The sequence below is a fragment of the Pipra filicauda genome, unplaced genomic scaffold, assembly GCF_003945595.2.
Source record: "Pipra filicauda isolate LSUMZ 115617 unplaced genomic scaffold, ASM394559v2 scaffold6_size6359152_pilon, whole genome shotgun sequence".
NCBI classification, from domain to species: Eukaryota; Metazoa; Chordata; class Aves; order Passeriformes; family Pipridae; genus Pipra; species Pipra filicauda.
Genome location: NW_024104865.1, coordinates 1,179,088 through 1,200,410, shown reverse-complemented (window position 1 = coordinate 1,200,410; position 21,323 = coordinate 1,179,088). Strand labels below are relative to the sequence as shown.

Here is a 21,323-nt window from a genome sequence, read left to right as displayed (position 1 = left end):
CTTGCTGCTGTTCAGACAACAGCTGCTAGTGGTGGAGGAAGTGCAGACGGTGCTTGCAGAGATCCTGCCTAGGAAGAGCACTTGGAAAGCACAGTCAGGCAGAAGATACTGTCTGATTGCTAGCCTTTTAATATGTGAATTGCTCTCACATTACTGAGCATTCCTTATATCAGCAGGGAACAAACACAGTATCTTTAATTAAACATTACATTGTTCTAGTTTTGTAGTGTTACATTCAACTTTTTAACACTTCCTGTGGAGTTTCTTTTTCTTCATCACCAGGAAGCAGAAAGCCTCATGCAAACCTGTTTTGCAACCACGTTTTTCACTTTTGTTTCTTGGCCATATTCCACTATATTAGAAAGAAACTGGCAGCAGCTGAAGAGTGCTGAAGGGATCCTCAAGGAAAAGGAGGTTAGCATTGGGGAATGCAGGGGTGGAAAACCAAGTCAGTGAGGGCCAAAGAGCATAAGGCCTTTCTGATCAGGCTGCCTGACTGTAATCAGGTTGCCAGGAGTTTTTTAGCACTAGAAATGAAAAATGCTTGCCTGCTTCCAACAAATAATAAAAATTCTGTCAACTCTATTTAAAAGAGAGAAAAAGAAAAAGACTGGGGATTGTGTGGCTTGTTAAATGTGCATCCTGGGATGAATCACTCAGTAATCTCACTGACATCAGTATCTGCTTGGTAGGTGGTGAATTTTCTCTATATCAAGAAAAAGAAAATGATATATAGAGATGAAGCAGTAGAAATACTTTGTATTTCTTCCAGAGCAGCTTTGTTTTGGTTCACTGCTAAGGAATAATCAGATGGGAACAGGGAGTACATCTTCCTTTTTAAATGATTAATGTAGTGAAGAGGACTGGGAAGAAGGGGTGCTTCCACCTTAACTCCACCAACTAACTTTATAAAACTGGAATTTGACAATGTAACCAGAGCAGAGTGCTGAGTTCTTATGCCACATTAGCAACTTAGAGCTATCTGGTTTTATGTAAGTGTCTTGACCTTTATTTCTAATTAAAATCCATGGAACAGTAATATTAATTACCTGTTTCAGCTCACTGATTGATTTATTAGTGTTCATGAAGCGTTTTCAGCATTAAAGTATTGTCATCAGATTTTAATCTAGCCCATTAAAATAGAGAGCTCTATTTAGTTTCAGATCTTAAATATATCCTAGGGGAGTCCTGCCAACTGCTGTGGTTTTTAAAAGCATTGGGTTTTTTGCTTTTTGAAAATCCCCACAAAGATCTATCACATGAACGAAACAAGCAAGCTGAAAACATTGATGCTTTCTTATGTATTTTAGCTGCAGTATCTCAAGTATCTGTAACAATAGTAAGGATTTTCCTTTAAGTTGATTGCAGTGCTTTTTTGTAGGGGCAAAAAATGCAGGAAGTGCAGAACTGAGTATACTTGCCATCACATGGCATTTTCTTGCATCAGCCTAGCAGACAACCCCCTGACCCTAAAATGCCTGTAAAAAATTAATTTGTGAGAAAACTGTCAACAGGCAAGCATAGTTTTTTTATGCCAGCAACAGTAACTGTAGTTCTTTTGTACTGCAGTGAAAAGTTGTTGGCTGTTTAATTCTGGGCAAACTGATGCCCCACCAAGGTATGTATGTGTGCTCTGAAGTGCAGAAAGGAGTAAACACAGGGGTTTACTGGTGTAAAACAAGACGGCATGTCTTGTTTTCTATCTTTTACATCTGTAAATCCCTAATGGAGGTTTGTGTCAAAGGACAGTGGAGCTTATCATTCTAATTTACACTGTAAGTTGTGTGACATGTATCAGTAAATCACAAGCTTTCAGGAATTTGGACCAGGTAGACATGGTACCTAAAAAGATGTGTTTGGGGTGTGTGCTACTTGTCTGTTGGTTTTGAATACGAGACCCACATTTTGAGTTTTTTTCATAAGAAGAAAAGGGGTATTTTTAACAGCTTAAAAGGAAAAATTCAAATATTGTTTCTTTTGTGTCAGGATCCAGACAGGTGACAGTTGCCTATACTGCAACTTCCTACTTGTCCCAGAACACAATTTGTTGCTGCTGGGCAGCTTTATGGAAGCAGTGGCACAGAGGTGTCTACAGGAGTACAAAAGGTTTCTGACAGCCTTCTTGGGACTTGAATTATTCTACCTCCAAAGAGTGGGTTAATTCTAACCATTTTCTTACTGAAAATACTCTTAACTTGTCAGTTGTTTGAGAAAGGTCCTGCAATGCAGGAACCTGCTAGAGAATGAGTAGGAGGAGGCAGCTCAGCTAGTTTCACTATACAAAAATGTGAAGGCTGTAAATTCTCTAACGTGTGTATATATATCTCTCTGTGAAATTTTTGTAGATGCTGAGTATCAGCACTTAAGACCCATCTGCTCACTGTTTGGACTGTTTGGCTCTAGTCTATACATGGTGGAAGTCCCTTTCTGGGCCAGCATTGGCCCAAATGCCTCCCACCAGGACCTTGATCCCCATCCTAAACAGACTCTACCTCACACACGCAAGCAGTCACCTTGTAAAAGCTCCAAGTTGTTGACCCTTGCTCATTTATATTGTGGAGTCCAGTGAGCAATAAATCACAATCTGCTTAACATCATAGTTTGTTATGGTCTGTGCAGACTGGTCAGCAGGAGTCTTTGCTTCCACTTCCAGCAGGATGCATGTACTTTGAGAAATGCTCTGTTGTGTCTTTGGCAGTTACAAGACCGAAAGAAGTCCTATACAGGCAGTCTGATGTATTTAGGCTTGTTTGAAATGGCAAACGTTTAGGCTTGCTTAAAATTAAAATATTGATGTTACATGGTTTTCTTAGTGGTATCTTGTTCACAGGACAAAACTAGCTGTCAGAGCTCATCTGCTCTGGGAAGTCTCACTGGTTCTTCTGGTATAATTATGCTTGGGCAGTTATATAGGTGACTTGGAGGAGACATAGGAGAGTAAGAGAAGGAAGGCTTTTTTTTTTCTCAGTTTGGCTTCTATGACTTCCAAGGAATTGTAATTAAACCTGAACAAGGTGTTTTTAGGCCCCTGTGGGAAATTACACTGATCTAAATTGGTCCTTATTCCTGATCTTTGGGATCATCTGTGTCTGTTTTATTCTCAGTATTATACTGCAAGAGAACCAGTCTGAGTACTGGGTACAGAGCTGTACCAGCAGAACATCTGGGAAGGCAAGGAAAAACAGTTTTTAGCAGGAATGCCAGTTCTCCCATCTGCAAAAAGAAGTGCTCCCCAATGCTCCTGTTTTACAAGGATTTGTATTTGCAGCTTGATGTCTTCTATTTCTTCTCTTTCTACCTTTTTTTTCCAATAGAAATTGTGGATGGCAATGTTAAAATGACCCTTGGAATGATCTGGACCATCATCCTTCGTTTTGCCATTCAGGATATCTCAGTTGAAGGTAAATTTTAGTTCTTTCCAGCCAGTGTTCAATAACGAACAACTAAATGGCTTTGCTACTTAAAAGGCCCAAAATGTGCTCTTAAGTGAGTCACTGAAAGATCCTAGGAAGCTACCCTTCCCACGCTGCCTTGTCATCTCAGTGACATTTATGGCCAGGTTCAGGTATACTGAGAAGAGTTTTTCACATCCTTCTCTTACAAGAGATTTCAAGGGTAGCTCAAAAGGATGGCTAAGCCTGAAAACCAACTTTAATGTTGGAATCTGTTGGATTTCTTGCAGGCTGATTCAGGCACTAGCACTGAAAATGGACCTATCTCATACAAGTCCTACAAGACTCTCTGGTCTCAAAAAGCTATCTCCATATTACTGAAACTCATTAAGAAAATAATAGTAACAAAGCTATCCCAGTAGACTCTTCCAAACAAGAAATTTTCTGACAAGTGAAATTAAATAAAGCACAATTCAGTGCAGTCTCTACCAAAGAGAAGTTGATGATTGTTTTCTAGCATATGCTCCAGAGGCTCCTGTTTTCTAAGAAAATGAGTTCATTGCTGTGTTTTCTTTCTTTCACCAGAAACATCTGCTAAAGAAGGACTTTTGTTATGGTGTCAGAGGAAGACAGCCCCCTACAAAAATGTAAACATCCAGAACTTCCATATCAGGTGAGTCACAAGCAAGAACTTAGCTTTACAATCTCTATTATTTTCCTATATCTCTCAGTGTATTCAACAGTGTTCTTGACAGACCTCCCAAGGCAATGCATATGTGCATTACATAGTAACAGTGTAGTCCAGAGAGATGCCTAGGAAATTAAAGGCAGAGATTCTAAGAGGATCCGAGTACCTATATCCCAGTTCCTCATTCTGGTTACTATTGCTGCTTTCATGAAGTTCTTCAGACCATTGGGTCCTCTGAGAGCAGTGTATGTGCTGTGGGCTAAGCAAGAGAGCATTTGCACTGTGAAAACTCAAAACACTTTAGGAACCAAGAAAAAAGGACTGCACTCAGAGCTTTCGTAGTATGGGAGAGTTGGGAAGGCATAAGAGGTTTTCTTGCTCTGGTCTTTAGTATTTCCAAACTGGCAGATGTTCCAGTGAAGATTGTGCATAATAGTGCTTTTCCAGCACATCTTGGAGAGTTGAATATATATATGAATATATATGAATCATATAAATGTAAAGCACTTTTAAGAGCTTAACTGCCATCCATGCTAGTCAGTACTGTGGTGGAGCTAGCTGTGGACATTTGCCCTTTCCCTAAGGAATGCATTTATTCCTTCTTTAGGGCTTGTGTCTACACCTTTTTTCAACCCTGAGCTCTATACCTGTCCTCACATGCTCCACAAGATATGCACAGAGATTTCAGCACAGAGAACTGCCAAAAAGGATGTGGCAATTCAATGGGCAAGTCCTAATCGCAGTGGATTTTTGTAGGGACTGAAAGGAATCTTTGTTGTAGTCTCATGCACATACAAGACAATCCCTCTTTCCCAGCACTTACAGAAGCACTGTTAGTTAGAAACTAAACCAGAATTAGTTGTCCCAATGCCTTCCCTCATGCTCATCACTGTGTGTCTCCCTGGCTGAGCAGTGTTCATTGTTCTCTCTTCTGTCTCTCTTGTAGTTGGAAGGATGGCCTTGGTTTCTGTGCTTTAATTCATAGACACCGTCCAGAGCTCATTGACTACGGGAAGCTACGAAAGGTACAACTCAATTTGTTTGTCAGAACAGATGCTTGGCTCCTTGGAAGTAAAGAGGGAGAAGAATTAGCTTGATAAACATAATTGGAGAATTTCAGCACAAGCTGGCAGTTGCAGGACTGGGGGGGGAGGAAGGAGGGATGAATCAGTACATTCAGGCTTCTTAGTGAAGCATGAACTTAATGAGCTTCCTGCTTGACTTTCCCTGCTTTCAGACTGCTTTGTGTGAGACACACATACCCCAATCCCAGCTACTGAGCAAAAGCTGCCAAACTCAGTAACACCAAGTGTAAGACTAGTTCTATGCTAATGTCACAGACTAGCAAGACAAATCAGACTTAAAATTTCTGTGGCCACTTGGATAGAAACCAGTTACCTGTGTTCAAGTGCAATACCTCATTGAAGAGTTTGTGTCCCCTCACTGGACACATCACATACTTCCAGCTTAGCACTGAGTCATCTGCAGTAGTAGGCTTCTCCTAGCATGTAGGTACCAGGTGCCAGAAATACATTTGTCAAAAAGCTCAATTTTACTTTAAAATTGCCACTGGTAACATGATATCAAGCTGCTCCAAAGTTTGCTTCCAGTGTTTCTTGGAGACAAGATTGTTAAGTGGATGATGAGAATAACCATTCAGTGGTTTGTGCTTCTAGCAGTGTCGTGACCCAGCAATGCAATGGAAGATCAAACTGGATTCTTATCCTACAGTATGCTGAGATCCAGTTTCACTGTATCTGTGTGCATGTGGAATGAAATGCCACCAAGAGCATAATTCATGTGTTGTTACTGGTTAACACAAAAAGTTTGTCCATCAGATCTCATGGGCTGGGTGTTATAGATACGTACGTGTTAGCTAGAGAAATAAATGTAGAAGCCCATCACCAGTAGACCTGGGCTCTTTGATCACTGTGAGAATAGACAAAATGTAAATGACCTAATCAAATTAGCTGCATCCTTGAGGCAATGAATTGTACAATGCCTGATCTGCTTTTCAATAACCTTTTAGATCTTTACTCTCTTGCAGAGCAGTTAATTATATTATCTGATCAGTTTTAGTGTCTGGAGTCAGCATATGGTGAATAAATGGGGGGGGTGTGGACTGTACCTGTTTACATAAACAACAGCAATAAAAAAAGGAATTATTAGGGTGACATTTTCAGTGCCCAGCCTTGGGAAAATAAAGCAGCTAAGCAATGTGTGTCTGACAAACCCAGCCAGCTAAATGCTACGGTGCTCTCTGTTATCAAAAAAGCCCTAAGCCAAACCCAAGTGAAAACAGAGTAAAGGAAAGTGAGTTATTCGGTGATATTACTTGCAAGCTTTTTAAGGTGAAAGGTAGAGAGATTGTTCTAACCAAATTTAATGTACATGGGAAGAGATTTCTCCTACTTGGAGTAAGGTTAAAGGAAACCACCATCTTTTGATCTCTGCTTGCTTTTGATCCCATCTTTCATCAGGTTCCCTCTGCCTTCCTGCAGTCTTCTCACTCTTTCTGTATAATTTTTATTGTTGTTCTGCCTCAATTACTCCAAAGGCACGAGATTAAATGTATGTTAGAGAACTCTACAACAGCTGAAATCTTGAGCAAATAGCTGGGAAGAACTTAGCTCAAAGCTTAGCCTTTAGTTCTGGCAATTCGTGTGTGCTGAAGGGAAGTTGCCTTTTTTATGCTAGATCTTTGAAAAGCATTTGTGGAATGTATAAACACGGAAAAGGCTGCTGAGAAGCAGCCATTTCAGTGGGTGGTAGATTAGAGATCCACCTCAAGTTCTTTTCCAGCTCTAGGGAGCAATTATTGGCATCTCAGTTGCACCTTTGGCAATGCTATGTGTGTTTCTGTGTACACACACACACAGGTACAAGATAGGTGAAATCAGTCCAACCTACTCACAGTTCTGCATTTTACCTCCTGTCTGGGCAGTGTTCTTTTGCAGTTTTAGTGTTTTCCGCTCTTTCACAGAGGCTGTGTCTATGCTACCAACCCTGTATTGGCAGCGTATGCCTGCAAAAGGTAGCCAGTGGAGTAGCTCCATGTCTTCTTCCCAAAATTTAGCCACTTATTCTGTCAGCATTGTTTTGTATTGAGTTTGTTCCTAGCTATTTTTCCTAGTCTGGCTATATTAGCAGAACAAGCACAATTCTTTTCTACATATGTGCACTGCCTAGGTAAAGTTACTTGTATGGTCCAGGACTCAAAATAAAAGGTGCAAGTCCACCTAGCTTGCTGTCAGTGATTCCCTGACACCACAGTTTATTTAGTTAGATAGTTTCAATTCGGTGCAGGTCTGTCTGCTGTTGTTCAGCTCACTGTAGATAAGGTCTCAGGATTCAGCTCATGGTTTGCCAAGTGAGAAGTATGCAGAAGATGGGATTTCCCTTCCTCCTTTTACCCCTGACTGTAGCTCAACCATGAGCTGTATCTAAGATATTTTATCAAGTATAATGACTGACTGATGGCTCTGACACCTCCTCATATACCACAGTCTGCTTAGAACAGTGTACTGCTGTGTTGTATGCATTTATTACAAATCTTCCTGAAAACATGAGTTTTGGATTTCTTTCCTAGTGTCTTCAAATCTAGCAGATATAGTAAGTGCTTGCTCTCTCTTGATTTTCCTCCCCCTCCATCTCCTTTCCTGATTGCTAAGTAATAGAAGATGTTTTTTATGTCACATTGCAATAATTGCCATAGCAACCTTGTGTGCTACAAGGATTTGGAAATAACTGGGGGAAGAGAGAAGAGTCCCTGTGTCAGTTAGGGTTGTGGCGAAAGATGAAGACCTGTGATAGTCTTTAGTTAGCAAAAGCAGAGAATGTGCCAGATCGGCATCTGTTTAGGGCAGGTTTGCTGTCTGCCACCATTGAAACAAAGTAACTCCTCCATGGTAAAACTGCACATTTCCTCGTGGCTAGCCCAGCTAGAGCCTGGCAAGTTACTGTTCCTATTCGTGCTTCTGCCATTGCTATGGTCATGTAAATAAAATGACAACTGAGGCACCTCTGCAGAACCTCATCTGGGTCAGTGCTCTTTTGGGTGTGTGTTTCAGCTGTGGAAGGAATTAGGGGACAGGTGACTTGGCCTTTGGGTCCCTAAAGTGTACCTGCAGCCATGGTGCTATAGTGCAAGGCTTGGAGCTGCCTGGCCGGTCTTTATTATTTTATCCCTTTTCATTGCTGTCAACTGAAACAGGTGATTTGAAATAAGGATTAGCTGTTGTTCAATGGGAACTGACAGTGGTGGAGTCTGGAGGAATTTCATAGGACTTAAGATGCTAGTTGTAGTCTTGGACAAGCCCTGGGGAAACTCTGTCACTTGCATGAAAAAGTATCACTTTTGTGATGAGCAGCTCTACTGTCCTTGAGGGGTGAAGCTTTTCCTACAGGGAACAGGGTCTTACTTGGGTTTAGCTCTCTGCTTGTCTCAGAGCTAGTCTTGGACTCAGATAGCTTGCTTTAAGTATTGCAATCTTTAGTTTCATTCCCCAAGAGACATTGTGATCACACATCTTTCTTGCATATGAAGTAGAAATGTGCTGGCTTTATCTAGGTGAGTCTCCACTTTCCCACATGTTAAGACTTCCAGCCCTTCCTTTGGGACTGCCCAAGCCCAGTAAGTTTTCCCATCAGGAAACCTCTCCCAGCTTTCAGCTTAAAATTTCTTTTTAACCTTTGGCAACATTGCTCCTGGTGTTGTTACTTGCAAACTGATAGGAAAGCTATCTGCATTGAGTTTGCTCCTCCCTTTCCTCCAGGAGAGGCTGACAGATCTCCAGGCATCTCATTCAGATGGGTCTGTGCTAAGGAAGGATTTGTGTTAATACTAAACAATCTATAAGGATGTTAGCAACCCCATGGTTGTCATGGTCAGCATAGGTTGAAATTTGTTACATAGTGGTGACATTTTGACACACGTAGAAAATGGCACGTGGGCTAGGGGGAAGACTCTCAAGGGAGCTGCCACTTGGTATTTCTGGATGCTCCTGCACTTGAGTGAAAGAAATGCTGTTAATTTTTCTTCCTAAATGGAGGACCTGTCTACATAGAGTGAACAAGATATGTTATATACCAGCTAGTCTCACCTCCTCAAATAGGGCTTTTGGTTACACTTTGGCTCCACAGCAGGCACAGAAGACAAGTAGATTGAAGTTGAAATGGTACCAGCCTCTAATTCCATGGCATAGGGTGGTTCCTTGTGGCTGGTGGATAGTAAAAATCCACTGCCTGTACCACTGCTAAGCTCCAAAGAGGTGGATATAGATATATCTGATGTAGTCATCATTGAAGTGTATTATATAGCAATAAAGTACTGTTTGAGACTGTTGCTGTGTGTGATAGCTGCTGGCTTCATCACAGCATGCCTGTGCAACATTTCCTTGCTAATTATTGATTTGTTCCAGTGGACTAAATACAGATCACTGGTCACGTCTGTTTTCATGGCCTCTGTGTGTGATTTACTGTAGTAGGTGAAACAATGCTCTCTACTGAAGATATTCACCTGAAGGAATATGATGCTGATATGGGATGCCAGCTTAATAAATGCATTGATTCCTATGAAAATGCTGTAGGAAACTGCTTTTCAGAACAGCTCAGTTTCCTAGCTCATGAAGGCTGTCATCTGAGGACTACATAATGGCCAGAGCCATAAAGGAAGTTTTATACATGCCCATACCCTGTCTGCCCAAGCCTGCCTAGCTTCATCTTTCCTGCTGGGTGGATTCAAAGGAAACTGCCTGTTGATTAGAGTTCAGGCACAGCTTAATCTTCCAAGTCAATGCAATAAGCAAAGGCACATGATCTCAGATAGAAAATAAACAGAACAAGGATGCCACTCTAGAAGAAGGCAAAATAATTATACTTCTTATTTCCTAATTTTTTATGTGGTCTCAGTGTAAATGGCACAAATGACAATATGGAGAGTACCACTCCATCTTTCCTCTCTGCCAAAAGACACCAAAAAAGGTGTCTAAACATTAGCAGTTTGCGCACAACTTTTCATCCAGCAGAAGCCACATGTTTCAACAGTAGAAACTGATATTTCAAATGTTATTTGTCACCCATGAAGTGGATTGATCCTTCAAAATAATTATCATAGTTATTCAGGAATATAGGAACAGGCTTGTATGAGGATCTCATACGGGTTGGCAGGTGTCTTATTGCTGATTATGTTTGAATACTGGAAACAATTTGCAGAGCTCTTTCATTTCCAGTGACATTGGTGTTTCATGTTCTCTTGTCTTGCTCTTTAAAATCTACTTACCTTTGTGATATTACTCATGATCATAAGTCACATTTAACTGTGTTTAGGATTTGATTATTGTGTACTGATGTCTGTATCTGAAGTGTACCCTGCCATAGTAGAAGATATATATAGAGAGGAATAGAAATGTACTAAAGAAATTACAAGTCCCGTGCAGGAGGAAAAACAATACCCAAGGCAAAATGGGTACTTTTATATGTATTTATTTCGTAGAGATTTGTTAAAACATTTCTCTTCCTCCCACTCAAGTGGTGTTCAACAAACTGTACACTAGCTAAGGACAGGACCCGTTGCAGATGTTGCGTTACTATTTTAGTGTTGCTTAGATATTTTAACAGATATACTACTCTGCAGTTCTTTAAAATGGAAGTTGCAAGCCTAATATAAATATGAGATGTAAATGTGAGATATGGTCTCATCATTTACTGTCAGTATGATGTGAAGCTAATTTTACTTCAAACTATGTTCGAGACAAAATGTATTATTCCTTCTTGTTGCAAGTACATAGACTGTATGTTAATTATTCTGTCATGAATCTCCAGGCTCTGCTTTCAAAAGAAAACTAATTATTTCATCCTGCTACATGAGGCTTCACACATAATTTTGTCTGGACAGCACAGTTACCTCAACCAAACCAAGCATAATAGCTCTTTTTGAGAGAAACACTGTATACATTCTTATAAGTTGATGCTGATGCTCTGCTTCTGTTTCTTTCCCAGGATGATCCTCTCACTAATCTAAACACAGCTTTTGATGTGGCTGAGAAATATCTGGATATTCCCAAGATGCTGGATGCGGAAGGTAAAGTAGAACCCAATGGCTTTTAACTTGCTTTTCTCAAGAAATCCTCCACTCTTCTAGGTGGACTTCTTTTGTATGAGAATTCAGTAACCTCTGAATGCTCCCTCCATGACCATGTAGTAAATGTATAGGGAAAAAACTACTATGGAATAGTGAGTCACATGTTCTGCTTCCCTCTTCCTCCTGTGCCCCTCAGTCTTTTGAGTCTGGCATGGAGATCTTAACATGGGGTTGACGTGCTAGGCAGAGATGAGTAACACCTGGCTATATAGTCTGCTGACTGAAGTGTCAGGCCAAATAAGGAGTTAATGTATGGTGTAGGACTGTGTTCTTTTTGCTCCAGATTTTTTTTTCTGGGCTCTTTCTGACATTGCTGGTGCTCTTCCTTTTGAGGGCATGATATTATTATTATTGTTGTTATTGTTATTGTTATTATTATTATTATTATTATTATTATTATTACTGAACTGCTTCTTCTTGACTACTCGGAAATGTTTGGCATGAAAATCCTTCACTGACTAGGTCTGGAGACCAAGGCAGATTTCCATGTTGTTCAGAGATGCTTTTCCTACTTATTATGACTGCTTCCCTGGGCCACTGGGACAGCAAGGATTACTTTTCATAGCCTTGTCAGGACCAGCTTGGCAGTAGATTTTGAAGATTGTAACTCTGGAGTACAAACAATGGACTGAAATAGTTCACTGGTTGTTGGCTGTTTGCCTAAAGCCGTCTTGGGTTGGACAGGAGAAGCAGTTAAAGACTTTTGTTAAATGAAGGAGTGAGAGGAGCAAAGAGGAAAGGTGGGAATAGCACAGCCAAACCTAGTGAACCTGTATTTCAGTAACTAGGATGTTCGTATTTCTAGGTAGTACTTCCCATCCCTAGAGATGAGTCTTGCTTTCCCTGCATTCATCATGCTGAAGTAAAAAAAAAAATCATGAGGATTCCAGAGTAGATTCAAATGTTTCCTTGCTATTCTGTAGGAAATAAAGTCACCTCCAAAATAAGTAGATCTCAGCAAAGCTAGCAGTGATGAAGAGGGACCCTGGCAGGAGCTCTCATTGCTCTTTACTGATCACTCTCCTTCCTCATGGAGTCCAGCTAATGTGCATACCTCCACACCGTTAATTCTGATCTCTGGAGGTGTTGAGTTTCCCCTGAAACTAATGAAAGGGCCACTTGAAATTCAAGCTGTCATTGTATTGAAATGAATGTCGGAGGCATGGAAAGGAAGGGAGAAAGGATCTTTCCCAAAGAACAGAACTGCATGGAAGAATTGGAGTTTAATATGTTTATAAAAGTCATGTCAACCTGCTGCCAGTTTGGATTAATTCAATCCACCATTCACAATAATGTTCTCGGAACAGGGAAGTGCTGTGACACAAGACATGCTGACATACAGCTGCATTAGCCTGGCCAGACTGGAAGAAATTCTATCGTAAGGGAGGGGAACCAGAAAGGTGATCCTGGATTCTGGGGAAAGCTGGGAAGCCCTGTGGAGTTGCTATGACAAGCATATACCCCAGCAGGCCTCCTGGACAGTTGTGGTTCTACCTCTCCTTTGATTTCCTCCCATCAGCTGATTATACTCTTAACGTGAGGTTTTTTTTGACAGACATTGTTGGAACTGCCCGTCCTGATGAGAAAGCCATCATGACCTATGTTTCTAGCTTCTACCACGCCTTCTCAGGAGCCCAGAAGGTATCGCAGGATCCCAAGCTCCCTCCACAGAGCACACCTGGTGCCGTTGCTAATGTCCAAACCTTTTTTTCTTTCTCTCTCCTCTCTAGCTACGGGCATCTTTATTATTATGTTCTTGGTAGAGTTGGCTGTTGGTTCAAAGTGGTGCCCCAGATATAATACATGGGGCAGGGGAGCCAGGGGTTCCATTGTCCTGTAGTCAGCAGTACTTCCAGTGGCACTTAGGTATGCCACACTTTGGCATGCACACAAATTTAAGGCAATGGGGAGCTATGCCTTGTCCATTTACTTTATGAACCACTGTCCTAGTGGCCGAGAACCTGTACCTCCTGTTTCTGGTAAAACTGAGCTAGGATGCTTGGTTTCACAAAGGTGGAGACTACCACATAGATGCTTTGCCCAGCAGGAAACTGCAGCCTGCCTCCAGGGGAAACAATACAGATACTTATTCACTTTTTTTTTTCTTTTTCAAAGATGGAGAAACAGAGCTGACTTAGTGGTTTTATGAAGGGTTTAATGAATACCCAAAGCTTTATCTTTTGCCTTACATATGCTGAAGGTTCCCGCACCCTTGCTTCAAGGTCTGAACCTGCTGTTTTCTCAAGTTGTGCCATAAATTCAGTCCCAGTTCACCTGGGGCTGACAAAGCATGTCTAACGAGTACATCCATGGTGATTTTGCAAACAGAGAATTGCTTATCATGATGGAGATGCCTGGGTTTTTTCATTTGTTTCTTTTTTTCCTCTTTTCTCACCCACCGTGTTGGAAATTGGGCAGTTAAGTCCTTGCTGCTTCTGTCTTAGCCCTTTTCCTATTGGTAATGGAATCACTTCAGAAAAACAGTTTGTGGGTGAAACCTTGTACACATCTCTTGCCAAAACCAAGCAGCCGCCTGTACTTGAGTGCCTTAGGAACAGGCAGTGCGCGTCAGCAGAGCAGATACTGTGTAGGAAGTGCACTGTGTAGGAAGGCTCTGATCTCCAGCTCCTCGGCATACAGAAGGGCCTTGAGCGCGGGCGTTCAGACCTCCAAACAACCTGTTTGCGTCCTTGGGCCAGACCGCAGCTGTGAAGGTGCAGAGCCCAGATCCCCATCTCAGGATCCCCCTGGATTGGGGGGGAGGGAGGGGTGCCGCTTTGAGCCACAAGCCAACACTGCTAGCCATCTTCTGATCCGAATTCCCAGCTCTCCGCATGGAAATCTGTTTGGCCTGTCCTGCAATGCATGATGGGAAGTTTTCTCCCCCTCTCTCACGCCACCCATGATTGTTTTGTTTTATCCTATGTGCTGCTTCTTACTTTATCCTTTCAACCTCTTTTCCTTCTCTGCACAGATATTATAGGCACGCTAAGGCCGGATGAGAAGGCCATAATGACCTATGTCTCATGTTACTACCACGCCTTCTCAGGGGCGCAGAAGGTGAGACTTTACTGCTAACAACCCCTCCCCTCACCCTGCCCTGCCCACTGCTCCTCTCCACTGAGGAATGCGCCAGTCTCCCTGTCTGCCCCAGGGCATTTGCAGGGAAGCCCAATGCATCCAGGTATTCACTTGGATGTGCCATCTGTAGTCTTGTTAGAGAAGTGATGTAAATGTCCTTTCAGACAGACTTGAGCTGCTCCTTCCCTCCAGTTTCAAATCCCAGCAGAGGAGAAAGCATTTAGTAAAGCTGACATTGAAAAATGAATGCATGTCTGCTCTGACAGAGGCAGTACCCTTTCAGTAACTAGTGGGCATTGTCTTGGCCAGGCAGTGTGCATCCAAAAGTATCACAATCAAATCCACCCACTCCAGGAAATGACAGCCTATTCTTGGGCTGCCATCCTGCCTTCCACACCCAGCCTCCACTAGGTCTTTTCCTAGGCTGAATCATCTGTGAGCTGGTTATGTAGCGCTTTTGTGCTCCAGCCACAAAGTTCATTTCTACCAGGTCTTGAGCTTTCCCAGACTCAAATGCTTTTCCATTCCTTGTTTCTCCCTGGTCATTCTCCTATTTCCCAAACCACTTGTATGTTATATTTCTCTTTCCTCTACCTTGCCCATTTCTATAGCTTCAGGCCTTCCTTCCTTCTTCTGCTTCCTCTTTACTCCAAAGTCTCTTTGCCTGACATCAAGACACTGGGAACCTAATAGTCACAGATCTCCTTCGGACAAACTTCCTCCAAAATGGCAATTTCCCTGCAATCCTTTGAATGGGAGAAAAAGGTTCATCCTTTCCTCATATCGTAGCCTGCCTGGGCTACGGCCTTTCCACAAGATTACTGCTAATTTCAGATCGTAGGTTTTGGAACAATAAAATCCAAAGCCCAAGACTACATTCTTCATGTTATGAATATAATTAAAATCTCACTGTTTCCCCCAGCCACAACTTCTTTCTCTCATTAAGCCTTTTCTATTTGAGACACAGTCCTTGTGTAGCCCAGCTTGAGGGCTAACCTGACTATCTCTTTTGTACAAAGCAGTGCTGATGGTCCCAATGTTGATGCAGATACCATGGTGGTGCTGGCTTTCAGAAGGCAAATGCAGGTAGTAGGTTCCAAAGAGCAGCTCTTTAGTTCAAGCTTTTTGTTCTCTGCCCAGTCTCATATAAATTACATGATGCTGTCTTGCTTCCAAGGAACTGGTAATATGACCCACTGCAGTACAGTAGACTTGCCTGTTTGGCATAATTTGTGTAGTCATGACTTTTCTGCTAGGATACTGCTTTGTGATCCTGTGGTTTTTTGTTCAAAACATTTAAGACCAGTCTGCAAGCTCCAGCCAGCTGATACCTGCCCAGGAAGACTGTAGTCTCAGAACTCATGCCAGCCTGATGATGAGACCTGCTATTTGCCAGGTGCCCCTGAGGGACAGCTCCATGCTGTCTGCTTAACCTGAGGAACTCCAGATTGAGGAAACAGCAAACCACAATATGAGGAGGGTTTGTAACCTGCTGCAGGACCAGCTGTGCCCCTCACCAATCCCTTCCTCTTCTCTTTGCACCCATTCCATGATTTGGAAACCTGTTCAGCAGCGATTTCATCAGCAATTTAGGTGGATGCTAGGTCTTCTGGGATAACTGAAAACAACCCCTTACTTGCCTCAGGACCTGAACCAAGTAGCTGGGGCAAGAACTAGAGATGAAGCTTCTTAGTTATTGAAGTTTCAATCCCATGTAGTCAAACTGCTTACAGGGAAGATTTAATAATTTATTAATTTTTTAGCAGTCCTGATGGGCCAGCAGCTCAACTGTCCTGTGGCAGGAGGGGCACAGCTCCTTTCTGGAGCTACCCTAGGTGTACATTAGCCAGCTGATAAGTGACAGAAATTCAAACCCCCAGGCAAATGCAAAGTGATTACTGAGTACAAGCCCCAACCCAGATATTACTGTTGCTGCCCTCATGCACAATTAGGTGACTTACTGTGATATCACTCCATTTATCATCCAGATTTTTCATTACTGTCACCAGTCCTGAAGGGGAAGTCCCATGAGCCGCTTTCTGCTTCTTTCACTCTCTTATACTGAGCCTTTGAAGGTACAGGGTCCTCAGCCTGACGTGTGTGTAGATGGCTGCTTTTTCTCTGTGCCTTTTTTTATATATATATATTTGTAGGTATACTTGCTTTGGTTGGTTTGCTTGTTTTCTAACCGCTTCTGATTTTCACACTAAATGCATGCAACTACTGTTTGGCTTAATATTTTGTAAACTTGATTTCTGGGGTGAAAATTTCTAACTAATGTTTTACCATTTTATTAAGAGATTGTGTTTGGTGTACATTATTCTGGAGTGGTCCTCTGAGACCAGAGGACAGCAGCAGGCAGGCATCTTCCCCTGAGGCCAGAGGACAGCGACAGGCAGGCATCCCTACATAGTGCACTGTGGGAATGTCTTCCTTTATGATTCGCTTCAGCAGAAAGATTGGGATCCATGAACTAGAGAGATGGCAAACTCCACTCTTATCCTAAGCAGTTCAAGTTATGGTTGAGAAGTACAGAAAAGACAAAAGTCAGATATATTACTGCTATTTTGGCTATTCAGTTTTCCATTTTGATTCCATCAGACAGCACATGCATATGCACAACAGAGTGGTTTCAAGAAGAACGTCCTGGACTTGCCCTCCCCAAAGTCTCTGAGTGCAAGTAGTATAATATATCGGCACAATGCTGCACTGAAGCTGATGAGCTCACACAGGTTCTCTGAGAATACAGGTATGCAGCTTCCAGACCCCAGGATGCTGCGTCTTCTCAGTGCTCCTTCCATGCCTTGTGAGCATCCTAAATGCACTGTTGCCTTTAGCAGTGTGGGGAAGCCAAAAATGGCTTTTTCAACTCCACTAATGAAACTGTAGGGGGAGCTGCCTTGGCCTCATGTGAACATCTTGTTGTGTCACTCTTCTTTTACCTAAAAGTGTTTCACTTCAGTTTTGAGGTTGTCATCACCACAGATCAACTCATTAGCAGCAGTGTGGGGTGTATTGGAGAAGGTTGCCTGAAAGCACTGGGATTCTTTTGTTCTACCTTGCTCAAAACTAGTCAGTGTATTGTGTTGCTTGTGACATTAATGGTGATAGTGGCCACAGAGCCTTTCCTGTGGCTGTAGCAACAGCACACTATCGCATAGAGCAGTAATAAGAAGTAGGCAAGAATCATAGGGAGGCAAGTACTGGTAGGGGAGAGAAAGCCCCTACATTTCTGTTATTAGGATAATACAAATAATGTCATAACTGCTGACATTCTTAGGGTCTTTGTGTTTGGACAGTTGTTCAACACGCGTATATAGACACACATATTTAAACTTGGGCAGCTGGAGAAAATCTATCGTCAGATACATGTAAATATGCCTCAGCGAAATGGGTCCTGCCTGCACAGCTGGCTGCTGCTGCAGTGAGCCCATGGGGTGTAAAAACAAGAAAGTTAAGAGTTTGCAGTGAACACCTCTTCTGGAGTGATTGAGATAAATATTTTGTACTCCCAGTTCCCTGCAGCCACCAGGCATATCATGGTAGGGCTCTGGCAGTGTCTTTTTGACATACTGTTTGATCCCATGTCTATAGTTTTCTCTGGATATCAAAAGCACTCCATTAGAGTACAAACTTTAGTAAAAACAGATCAAAGTACAAGCTTTCTTAAATGTAACCATTGTTTGCACTTTTTGCAATTTTTTTTTTAAGTGAAATTGCTCTTTTTCCTGTACAGGTCTCTCTGATGTGTTTTAAATTAGTTGATATCTATGTATCTCTTAGCTGGTCCACTTTAGTAAAGGGGCATATGACTGATACTTTTACATCTTCTTACAAATTAATAAGATTGCCATGTCCCCTAGGACCTTAGCAATCCATACATCACTGTACAGCCTATGGTTTTATTGCTATTCTTGCTGCTCCACATCAGCTGCAAAAATTATAGGATTTTTCTGAAATGTCCTTGGAGATTGAATAAACAGATAATAAAAGGTCTTTTAAAAATAGAAAGAGGTTGAAATTTAGCAGCTCTAAGCTCAGCAAAACTTCTTTGGCATCAGTCCCAAATGTAGTTTTAAGGCAGGACACAGTGTTCACAACTGGTCTGTTGGCATGTACATGCTGGCATGTACCCTCTCCTCCTTATTTCTATTTAGCCTCTGTAAGGAGGACTGCTCCATAGGAGTCCCGTGGGTGCCTCTAGCACCTTTCCCAGGCACCAGGGCAACAGCTGTACTGTGGTAAGAGGGTGCTGAGCAATCTCCTGACGCCCATCACAGGGGCACATCCTTTGAGGCTTTGTGGCGTGGCACACACCATGATAATGATAAAGGGAGCTGATACCCACAGATACAGACTGTGCAAGGATCAGCCTGCTTGTATGTTCCCCATACCAAACACATGCATGACGCTCCAGGGCAGACTGACTGCTTCTGAGTTCATAGCTGGGATTTTTCTGATCCTTACTTTCCAAATTAATGGTTTAATGTGTTCATATCCCTCAAGAGAATAAAGTTTTGGTCTCAAGGGAAAGAAAGAAAAAAAAAAAAAACCCAAACCTAAATAGGAACAATAGGCTCTTTTTTTGGTGAGACTTGTTTTGGAACAGTAAGCAGAAAGATTACCCAGGAAGGGGGGAAAAAAAATCCTCTTCTCAGCTGGATCATGAGACCTTGACTACATGGTAGGTATCATGTGGCACGATGCTGGAGGAGGTGGCCCTGTAATGAGTGCCAGAAATACAGAGAAAGCTGGAAGACAGCTCTGTTGGGCAGAATTTAAGGTTAAGAGCAGTATCTACCATTTTATCTTCCAAACAAAATTACAAATTTCCAAAAGTCCAGTCTACAGATAATTCTGTTTAGGTAGATCTTTCCTGGGATAAACATATGGAGACTGTCTCATCAGCTTGACAGCACTCAGTTACTGCAACCAAGTTGCAGCTTGGAATGCTGGTATGAAGAGTGGAGGTGTTGACAGAAACCCCCTGTCTTTGTGAAGAGGCAGCCAGGGGCCCTCTGGTAGAAAGCAAACAACAGGGCCCTCTTGTAGGAGCAGCTTCAGAAAAGGCATAGAAATGTTGGTTATCCCACAACGTATAGGGTGGAATCAGTAGAGCTGAGAATCTCTAAAGAATGTATTCACCTGAGAAGGGAAAAATAAATCATTATGGAAGGTCAGATGGAAAACAAAGAAGTCAGGACAGACAGGTTACTAGAGACAAGGGTAGGAGACTTTACCTGCAGGTACGTAGCAGAAAACTAAGCTGTAAGTTTTGGTTCGTGCTTTTTTTTCACAGTTTTCCCTTCTTCTGTTTTTCTTCTCTTTGTCAGGCGGAGACAGCAGCAAATCGTATCTGCAAGGTGCTGGCAGTCAACCAAGAAAATGAACAGCTCATGGAAGACTACGAAAAACTGGCCAGTGATGTAGGTGTTGGTTTCTGAGTGGTGGTATGCAGAAAGAAATTGCATTTAATGCTGATAACTAATCTTGGAGAATGCTATTGGCCCATTGCTAGTTTCCTTGGAAAATTATTTTTTGCCTTTCCTACTTGAGAATAATTAAAGATTAAACTTACCTTAAAGGCAAGAGCAATTTACTTTAAAACAGAAAGCTTCCATAGAGCACCTTTGAATTTCTCAGTTTATTAGAAGCAGACACAGAAATGCTAAAATTGAAAGAAAAATAAAGCTGATTTAACTTTCATTCCTCAGGACTGTACAACTTCATTACATGTTTCATACAACTTGTATGCTGATATAGTATAGAAGTCAGGAATTGGATCAGAGAGAATGGAAGTTAGAGATAACTGGGGAAAGATATATGCATTTGCTGATAATTGGAAAGAATCTGTGTCAGATACGACCTGGAGTCTGCTTTGGTTAACTGAGAAGGCTGACAAACTGACAGCAGTGAAACTACAGAGAAGACCAAATGTAGACTGGAGTATGATTGTGGTAGATAAGTAGGGAGGGGAGGGTGGATGACAGAAGGGCAGACATAGCCCATAAGCCTGGTTTCAGCCTCATCTAAAAGCATAGGGTGCTGCTCCATTCACACTGCAGACCACCCATTCACCCATTGCATTAGCATTTTGCCAGCTCCCCAGATAGGTTCACTGAGGAGATCTGTTCAAACAGCATCGCTGACTTTGAGGAAGCTAGAGTGTGAAAAGTGTAACCAAAGGCAAAAACTTGATTTCTCCTGTCAGATCCTTCTGGAGATAATATGACTTACTATCTTTTAGTTATGCAACAGTCCAGCAAAACTCTGAGGCTTTAGCATAATCTGAGGACATAGTTTTGGTCGTGGTTGTGCAAAAGCTGTGCCTTAAGCATGTTGTATTGGCACTGCTGCAACAAGTGGTACTACTTAGTGTGGAAGGGAATGTGCTGCTCATTAAAGAAAATGTACTTCCAAAAAAGCTGTCAAACTTTTCTTTACAAGCCCTACTAGTGGCAGAATCTTTCTGACAGCGAACATAAAAGTAAATTGTCTCTAATGAAATCAGAGCAACATCTGCAGTTTTAACACAATTTTCAGTTCAAGACTTCTCGTCATTGCTCTTTCCAGCTGCTGGAGTGGATTCGTCGCACCATCCCCTGGCTGGAGAACCGGGCCCCAGAGAACACCATGCAAGCCATGCAGCAGAAACTGGAGGACTTCAGGGACTACCGCCGCCTGCACAAGCCCCCCAAGGTCCAAGAGAAGTGCCAATTAGAGATTAATTTCAACACCTTGCAGACCAAGCTGCGGCTCAGCAACCGGCCAGCCTTCATGCCTTCAGAAGGGAAAATGGTCTCGGTGAGTGGGGGGAAATGCTTGTATGTATCCCAATCATGCCTAAAAAATGAGACTCCCTTTCAGCCTGTGGAGGAACAGAGCATGCCCACCTTTGGAGTGAGCTACTCTGTGGGAGGAACCCTACAAAATATGAGGCCATAAGAGATGATCAAGTGGTCATTGTTTCCCTGTGTCTAAATCAGACTCTGAGGCTTTTCACAAGTTGCATGTCTTTATG

At 42.2% G+C, this 21,323-nt stretch overlaps 1 protein-coding gene across 5 annotated transcripts in view; it reads left to right on the top strand.

Moving 5' to 3' along the window:
• Positions 1-21,323, top strand: part of ACTN1 (actinin alpha 1) — an 88,539-nt gene that overhangs the window by 51,254 nt on the left and 15,962 nt on the right. For 2 of the 5 annotated variants that reach the window (XM_027716962.2, XM_027716960.2), the window contains exons 4-10: positions 3,315-3,401; positions 3,978-4,065; positions 5,027-5,105; positions 11,080-11,161; positions 14,196-14,281; positions 19,636-19,728; positions 20,876-21,106. In XM_027716962.2, coding sequence (XP_027572763.1) covers positions 3,315-3,401; positions 3,978-4,065; positions 5,027-5,105; positions 11,080-11,161; positions 14,196-14,281; positions 19,636-19,728; positions 20,876-21,106 — 746 coding nt within the window. Of the gene's footprint in view, positions 1-3,314; positions 3,402-3,977; positions 4,066-5,026; positions 5,106-11,079; positions 11,162-12,776; positions 12,903-14,195; positions 14,282-19,635; positions 19,729-20,875; positions 21,107-21,323 lie in introns of all 5 variants that reach the window. The other 3 variants (XM_027716963.2, XM_027716959.2, XM_027716964.2) reach the window with 2 other exon arrangements.